The 9,428-nt window shown below is 39.1% G+C and overlaps 1 protein-coding gene across 2 annotated transcripts; it reads right to left on the bottom strand.

Annotated features, from left to right (window-relative positions):
• Positions 1 to 2,961: 2,961 nt before the first annotated feature.
• On the bottom strand, positions 2,962 to 5,776 carry ush1ga (Usher syndrome 1Ga (autosomal recessive); the record flags this gene model as incomplete). 2 transcript variants are annotated; one of them, XM_036148194.1, is given in 3 exon segments in its annotated part: positions 2,962 to 3,236; positions 4,424 to 5,211; positions 5,327 to 5,776. In XM_036148194.1, coding segments are annotated over 3 exon segments (1,242 nt in total), but the record flags the coding sequence as incomplete, so codon positions are not given.
• Between the last annotated feature and the right edge of the window lie 3,652 nt (positions 5,777 to 9,428).

The following is a 9,428-nucleotide window of genomic DNA, read 5'->3' as shown; positions in this document are numbered from 1 at the left end:
TCAGACAAAGCTCCATAAAAAACACTTTTGTCGTTTGGAAATTGTTTGCGTGATGAATATCTGGTTTAAACAGTTTGTGTGACATTTGTTTGCTCACACAAGCTATCTGCAAAACAAACTCCAGTACTTTTTTGTTCAACAGCTTTAACGAGAGTGTTAAGTTCACATACCAACCTAGAGCAGAAGTGAGTTTTGAAAGACATGCTGGTAATAAAAGATATGAGTTTCCTCATTAAAGCTCTTTAGGCCTTTTTAACTATACTTCTGTTATGAACACTAGTTATTAAGTCTTCCTTTACTTTTTGCAACACATGCAAACTTACAATGGAAGCTTATCATCTGCAAACAGTGCTAATGGTAAATGTTTGATCTGTGAGAGAATAGAAAAAAATATTAAGGTTTGTTAAATTCCCAATTTTTTTATTAAACAGGGTGATTGATGGGACATTTGCAACCACATCTTAACCAAAGATGCTCTAACTAGACCCCTTGCACATCAAATTAAGGTCACACCTGTACTTGACCAGATTTCTAATGGACTCCTGGGGTTCTGGTGCGCATCAAGGACATGGTGCACCCTGGACTTATTCATTAGGTGTAATGGAGCATTACAGTTCTCCGACTGTTTTAAGCATGTATACATTTCCCTGGTGAGATCAAGGTGGTTCATTTTTTCAGTGGCTGCATATTTAGATCTTGAGTCTGGCAAGATCCAAATATGCAACTTAACATGGCCTCCTCGTGTATTAGTGTGGTTTTGTCGTAGCAGGACTGGCCATGCTTGCTTCATGCAAATGCCCCAACCACATTGCATCCACAACAGACACAAAGACCCGTTCAAGTAAAAAATTGGTATTCCGTAGGCTTCTGAAAAGACAGAGCTCTTACAACTCCAAATTGTACATAGAACAATTGGTCAGACGGAAACGGAAACTGTGAGTTTTTCGGGCACTAGTTCAATCGAATCAATCAAATTTTATTTCCAATGCGCTTTGGAACAACAACAGATTGATCAAAGTGCTGTACAGAATAAAAACACAAATATAAATAATAATACAATAAAATAAACAATACATATACATATAATTCAGTTCACATTTTTAAAAGAGGCCATAACTCTCATGTATCAAAGACCAAATGGAACAAATAGGTCTTTAGCCCAGTCTTGGAAAGGGGTGTGATATTGTGTTATTCCAGGGGAAGAGTGTTCCAAAGGGGGGCAATTGTGACTTTGCAGTGGAAAAAAACACAATTCCCCCACTGTTTATACCTTGACTGTTGGACCACCAGATGTTCAGAAGAGTGCAAGACTCTACTGAGCTGGTGAAGGGTCAGAATGTCACTGAGACAAGATGGTGCAAGGCAGTGGATTGAACTGAGAACAAACAGTATGATTTTGAACTGAATTTTGAACCGAACCAGGAGCCAATGGAGAGAGTAAAGAACAGGAGTGATGCGGTCATGCTTGTGGGTGTTGGTGAAGAGCTGACACCCATGATTGTGGGTGTCATACTTAGCAATTTTGAATGTAATCTGGGTGCATGATCCCTTCTGACTGCACTTGCTATGGTTTCCACAGATCAAATAATTCTGCAAGATGTCATGTTTGGCTGAAGCCACCCCTCTAAAATAATCATCTTACTTGCAACGCAAATATTTGTAGCTGAGGTGGAGAAACCTCTTAAGGCAGGGGTGTCCAAACTTTTCGGTACATGGGCCAAAATTTTCAATTCAAAAGGAACTCGAGGGCCAAAAAATTTTTTTTAAACCAAAGCAATCATATTAATTTTTTACCTGCTCTACACAATATGCTCATTTTAAATAAATAAATTAGTCAGTCTTTTGTAGGAAATGAATGTGTAAATTATTGTAGATCCAAAATTTAAAAAGGGTTTTACTCATTTGTTGTATTCATCCAGTTTGGAAATTATTTTGAATAATTTAATTTGACTATTTAACAATAACAAACTGAACTCTTTTTGGTCTAGTAATATAAGAACAGTATTTGGGTCAGTTGTTCTTTGAAAACATTTGCTGTAATTAGCCAATTTTAATAATTGAATCCAACACAGATTTTAATGCACCAAAGTGTAAATTTGAGTAATTAAATATCATTGGATAGATGTTACTATGAAATTAAAGAGAATGTGAAATGTATGTTTATTAAAGGACGAATACTTTGGGTTATACTTAACATTTTCAATTGTAGGATTTTAACTTTTCTGCAATAATTTTGGCCTAATTAAAAACTAAAATCTTCCATCTGCATCAGCCACCTGTGCTGGTGGAACAAATATTTCTTGAAATGCAGTTGGGGGGCCACACAGAATCAGTACAGGGGCCACAAATGGCCCCCGGGCTGCACTTTGGACATGCCTGTCTTAAGGTGACTTCAGGAATAAAATCATCAAAGGTACAAAAAAAGAAAAGAAAAAAAGACCACCAAATTTTTAAGGCTGGACCGTGGAAAAGCTAGTATTTTTATTTACACTGAAATACAGTCTTTGTTGCGATAGTAAGCACTGACATATGTTACTGTTCAGAGGTAAATTATGAAAAATGTTGAGGTAAAAACAATGGAAAGACTTGAAAAAGTCTTTGTACCACAGTACACTACAGTAAATTACAGCAGTAATCGCAACAAACAATTGTATCTTCATTGCTTATAAAGCATATTTAGACAAACATGGCATTCTGTGTGTAAACATATAGTGTTCAAAATAAATCAAGATGAACAAAAACATTGCTTAAAATAGTGGTTAGTGTAAAAAAATCTTCCATTTAAATTTGTGTCTATGTATTTCTAAATATATTAAAGTTGCCCCTTTTAAGCAAAAGGACAGGCACAAACAATGCAGGCACATAAAGTAGTTGGACTAATCACTAGACTCCATAACTCAGCTTATACAGCATGGTATAGAATGACATGGCTAAAAGGTGTCCAAGGCTAAAAGGTGAAAACTGTCTTTTAGTTTGTGAAACTACCCCGTGAAGACAGCTCCATTTGACTATCCAACGAGGAGAAATAATTTATGTACGGTAATCTTTTAACAACAACAAAGAATGATGTTAGGAATTCATCTCACCAGTTTCCTTTCGCTTGATATATTCACCATGACAGTAATGCGTCTGCTTTTTCACCGGTAAAAACTGTAGAGTCCCTCCTACTTATTGCTAAACATTTCCTCCATGATGTCCCACATTGGAGCAGAGTTAACATCCACAGCTTTCGTTACCTGTAGAATAAACCAAAAACACATTAATGGCCATGTTTTTAATTTAAGATTCAAGATTAAAGATGGTTGGTTAATTTAACCTCGGGGCTTGATTGAATTTTGCAGGTAAAAAACAAAATGCCAAATGGAGTTCAGATTCTTTATGAAAAGGTAGTGAGTGACAACAATCTTATTTAATTTTTCTGAACTCTGAGTCTATTTTCTTATTTTTGTTTAATAATTTAATAATTAGAATTTTCAATATACTCTAACCATGTAAAAAGTTCCGGGAAACAAAATCTTTCTTGTTTGGGCTTTTAAAAGCATTAAACCTGGCTCAGTGTTACATACTCGAAACAGGGAACCTTCCCACAGCCATAGACGAATCTCTCCAATAATTCAACTACATTGTAAAAATACATACAACTCTGAAAGGGCAACTTGTAGTGGGTTTAAATTGTATACAGTTTTTCCCCTTTCTGGAACAAACAAAACAAGTAATTTGTTATCAAAATGGTTGTGTCTTTAATGCTTACAGCAGTAGTTTTCCCGCAGCTATTTCCTAATTTTCAAAGCTCCAGTTTCTTATCTGAGTTTTCATAGAAAAACTCAGGTAAACACTTGTTACATTGTGTTTTTTTTAGTAAATGTTGTTTAGCATTTACTGTCCCCTCAGTATATGGGTATACCAATAGGGTTTTGTCTAGTTTTGAGGCGCCATAAACAGAACAACTGTCAGAAGAATGCACCCTTGCAACAAGATCTTTGGGGATTTAAACTTCCAGAGGTGTTGCATGACACATGTTACATCAGCTTACATTGTGATGTGACCTCGCACAAACATTTAATATTCTCTGTCCAAGTAACACAATAAATAAACAGAATCCTAAAATTACAATAGAGCACGCAAATAGAGTACACAACACTCCCGACAAATAAATTTGCTAATTAACAGTGAAGGTGCATCTTGGAGTTGTTTTCAGCTATGGATTCACTGGAGTTTGGTCAAAATCTATTTGCAATTCCTCATACCATGAATGTGATACACATTTTTTTTTCCAAATGGTTGAAATTGAAACAAATCTTTCAATGGTAGCTGAAGATGTTTCCAAAACCCTTGTTCTACATTTTATCTGCATGAGAAGATAAAATACCAAAGAAATAATTGATTGCTCAGATCTTTGAAAGAGTAAAATACAAATACTCACAATTCTGTGTCTTCAATGGAGTCTGGGTCCTCTATGGTCTCCAGTCGTCTCTGACAGGCTTCCAAGATCTTTTTTCTTGGCCCTAAGGGGATATGAATGCTCTTAAGGTCGTGATCAGAACAAAGCAGGAGAGCTTCTAAGTCAATCTTCTCTCTTTTGAAGATGGAGTAAAACTCGCTCATGCTTAGTGTGGCAAGGAAGACCTCAAGAGGGCTTCTGTCAGGCTCATCGTCATCATCTAGCCCTAATTCCACTTCTTCCCACGGCAACTCTTCCATGTTTCTTTCCTGCAGGCTGCGTGCACTTCCAATGCTGTCTTCGTCTATACTTGGGTAGTGCTGCAATCGACTGCGTAAACGGACATTGCTAACTGAACTTGCTGTGTCTTGAGCACTGAGGTTGAACATTCCTCCACTTACGTAATTCCTTCTAAAGACCATGGTGCCGAGACCTGGTCTATTGAATAGGGAATCATGTCCAGAGTCTGTACTGATCTCAGAGTGGTCCACATCTGGTCCATGAAGATCTGGCTCACTGATGGCACGAGAAATGGCATCATCGTTATCTCTAGGGAACATATCTCGGACATTCCGTCGCCCTCTGTCTTTTGGGTTGATGTAGGTCCCCTGTTTGACAAACATGACATCATTACCCAATTGAAGTCCAGAGAGCGAGCGTACACTCTTTCTTCCATCTTCGTAGATTTTAAAAGTCCCTTCTCCTTGCTTCCTCTTCTCTAGTTTCTTTTGAATCTTTGTCTTCCCTCGGTTTGTGGCATGGAGAGTTGCCTAACAGGACAGAAACAATGCCGCAATGAAGCAATCAAAAAATTAGAAATATTCTAAGTACACTTAAATGTGTCAATCAGTGTATGAAAGCTTGAACAACAAATAAAGTTCCAACCTGAGAATATGGCACACTGACTGTAGCTGTGCTGAAGTTGCGTAGCTTGTGGCTAACAGAGCTACCAGTGTAACTGGAAAAGCTCATGACATCTGAAGCAGAAGCCTCAGAAGCTTCTTTATGATACTTTCGCTCCATGTGCTTTCGGTGCTTCCTCTGCATCTTTACACACTCCTTGATCCGTCGCTCAGCTTCACGAAATGCCCGGTCTTTCAGTTTACCGACCAGTTTGGGATTAAGGCTTGTCTGTTTGGCAGCAATGGAATCCAGGTAGCGAACACAGTCCATGTGGCTCTTTGTGGCAGCCATGTCCAGGGGTGTGTGGTAATCATTGTCCAGGCACCATATGTTGGCACCGAAAGACACCAGGAAGAAAAGGCAGTCGAGGTGACCATTGGCAGCTGCCAAGTGGAGTGGCGTATTTCCCCATATGTCACACTTGTCTGGGTTACCTCTGTAGGCCAAAAAACAGATGTTATACAATTTACTAAAATTCTACTGAATACATACAGTGTCACCTTTTTCCAGATTATTTAGCTTTTGTTTTTTTTTGTTTTTTTTTGTCATACATCAATGTTTTAGATCATGTAAAAAATTCTACTACTACCATACTAGTTTTCATCCATAGATCCATTGTCTAGACCCACTTAACCACGCAGTGTCGTGGGGTGGCTTGTGCCAATCTTCATCAGTCATTGAGAAGCAGGGTACCCCCTGGACAAGTTGCCAGACCATTACACAGCAAGACAGAGATACACAGGACAAACAACCAAGAACACACCAAAGGGCAATTTGGAGAGACATATTAACTTAACAGTCCTGTTTTTGGACTGTGGGAGGAAGCCATAGTATCTGGACATAACTTAGGTATGCACAGTTAGAACATGCAAACTCCATGCGGAAAGACTCCAGGCTTTGGACCCAGAACCTTCTTGTTGCAAGGCCACAGTGCTACCAACTGCCAAACTGTCCAAACCAAACCAAGTTGGCGCTAAGTGAAAAAAATACTTCCACTTTTTCACCTTTTCTCTTTCAGGGGTCACCACATCGAATCATCTGTCTCCATCTAACCCCATCTTCTGCAACTTCTACTCTCACACCAACTACCTCCATGTCCTCTTTAACTCGATCAATACGTCTCATCTTTGGTCTTCCTCCAGGCCTCCTGCCTGGCAGTTCCAGCCTCAACATCCCTCTACTGATATACTCACTGTCTCTCCTCTGTACATGACCAAACCATCTCAGTCTGGCCTCTCTGGCTTTCTTTCCAAAACATCTAGGAATGAGTACATCCCCCTGATGCACTCATGTCTGGTCCAATCCATCCTCGTCACTCCCAAAGAGAACCTCAAAATATTCATCTCTGCTACCTCCAGCTCTGCCTCCAGTCTCTTTCTCAGTGCTACTCTCTCTGAACCAGACAACATTGCTGGTCTCACTACCGACTTGGACACCTTTCCTTTTATTCTTGCTGATACTCTTATATCACACAACACATGTAACACTTTTCTCCACCCATCCCAACAGGCTGGGGCATGTTTCTTCAAATCTTTTTTAACACTCGCCATTGCTCTGGACTGTTGATCATAAGTACTTAAAATCCTCCACGTTCTTGTCTCTGCTCCATGAAACCTCATAGCTTAATTTGTGTCCCTCTTATTCACACACATTGATTCAGTCTAGCTACGGCTAACCTTTGTTTTGCTCCAACCTCCATCTCTCTAGATTTTCCTCTACCTGTTCCCTGCTCTCACTGCAGATTGCAATGTCATCTGCAGACATTATAGTTCATGGAGATTCCTGTCTAACCTCATTATCAACCTGTCCATCACCACAGCAAACTGGAAGGGGTTCTGAGCTGAACTTTGATGCAGTCCCACTTCCGCCTTGAACTCCTCTGTCACACGTACAGCACACCTGCTCTCATAGATGTCCTGTCATACCTCTCTGCTACTCCAGACCTTCTTAAGGCCCATTCATACCTCACGTAAAAGACGGATATGGATACGTGTGGAGTGTTTCATATGTTCTAACCGTCGATTTCGTCCGTACTTTGACACGAAAATTGTGAGCTTACGATTACGGACGAAATGGATCAATACGGAGCAATACTACCGGAAACGGTGGGGCGTTATTGAGTTTGTAGTACAAAATGTCAACAAAATCACAAAGAAGGTTGTAATTCTGGGCTTTAAACAATGGCGAGATTCGAGGAACGACTTGCGGAGCTTGTCCGCAACTACCCACACATATGATGTGTCGTGTCCGGGGCACAGGGACAAACAAAAAGTTTACTTACGGAGCAAATACAACAAAATCACTTCTTGGACCGTCGCCATGTTTGATCAGTGACGAATCATTGGCGCCCAGCACTGCCACCTAGAGGAAATATTGGTTATTGCGCACCTCAACGGACGGAGGTATGAAGGAGTTAACGGATAGAACGTACGGACAGAAATACGGACGTGTAGGCCAAACGTAGGGTATGAATGGGCCTTTACCCTGTATTTCCCTTAACCCCCTTGTTTTACTCCATTCCTCGGGACTCTTTAAAATCTAATTGAACAGCCTAGTCAAAGATTCTATTGCTGTCTCTCCTAGACATTTCCTACCTACACAGGTATATAAACTGGACTAAATGCCTTTCCACTTTTCATTCTGTGCAATGCCTAACTTCATCCTTATTCATTTTTGCTTCTTCCTGATCCACAATGTTCACTTCTTCTGTTCTTTGTTCTCTCATATTTTCCTCTGTCATCAGCTCTTCAAAGTAAACCTGCTATTTTCCTATCACACTTGTTGCACCTGTCAGAACATTTCCATCTCAATAACCTGGGCCTCAACAGACCCGGTATCAAGGTCATGTTGTTGACTTGCATGGTAAATTTGGCAAAAGTTTTAGGATGGATGCCCTTCCTGATCTAACCCTCTGCCTTTATCCAGGCTTTGGATTGGCCCAAGTAGGACACAGGACACTATGTCCCCTTTAAAGAGGTCATTCATGCTTGAAAACCATCCAATGAAGCACAATTAAAAATATTCTCCAAAGAAGATTGTGTCAAAATTCATCCAAAGCGACATAAAAGATCAGTTGGCAGTTGTTTGAAAATGGGATTTTGTACTTACCCAGATACTCTTTGTCATGATAATACAATTTATTTGCTCATATGATACATTTAGAAGTGACAAAATAATCAAAAACAGAAGAAATTAAAAGAGGGTAAAAAAAACAATTCAACAGCAATGCTTGTCCAGCCCTCATCTTTGTGGTGTGTATTAAGCTATGCAAAACAAAGTACACCGCTCTCAAGTTTCTTTCTTATATGCTTCACTCATGTGTAAGCCTCTTCTGACCATTTTCAACATTGTCTGCAAGTTGTTACTCAATAAGTCAAAAGTTAAACAAAAAATAACTTTTTATAGGAAAATAATGAAATTATAAGCAATTTTGAATGTGGTTTCCTTTTTCATAAATGTCCACAATCAATCAATGTCCTTGTGTGCAACACTTCTGTCCTCCCATTTCCTGACCGCCCGCGACCCACGGGTTACCTCGATGTGTGTGGCACTGTTGCCTCAGGTCTGTAATATGACCGCTGCCTTGCCAGCATCTACTACCTGTCTCCTGTTTCAAGGGAGCCCACATAAATTGTATCTGACACAGTTTTGCCTGACTGGTGATGTCCAGCTGAACTACTCATTCTAGATCAAGCAACACGAAAGCTTGCTGGACTATATGCTGGGCAAAGATTAGTTTCCAAGCTTCTAAATGAATATCTGAGTTGTTTTGTCCCGAGATAAACCTATTGAGCAACTGTATCAAATTCTATTTATTTTCTTGTATCTTTTGTCAAATTATTGTGTGTTTAAATATATCTATTTTTTAGAGACAACCCTTTATTTTTTAAAGTTACCCATATTAACTTATGAGTATTTCTTTTGCTAGCTAACACTACATGTTGTTAAATCAACTTCAGCTGATACATATTTCATTTATTTTTTATCTTAAGTCTTTTTATTATTATTAAAAAAACATTGCCTACTAAACTTTGTTTAGTCATGTCTTTGTCCTCTGTAGTAGCTGTATAGACTCCTGACAATT

The sequence above is a fragment of the Fundulus heteroclitus genome, chromosome 16 (assembly GCF_011125445.2).
Source record: "Fundulus heteroclitus isolate FHET01 chromosome 16, MU-UCD_Fhet_4.1, whole genome shotgun sequence".
NCBI lineage: Eukaryota > Metazoa > Chordata > Actinopteri > Cyprinodontiformes > Fundulidae > Fundulus > Fundulus heteroclitus.
Note: the sequence above shows the minus strand (reverse complement) of the source record. Positions and strands in the feature narration are given on the sequence as shown.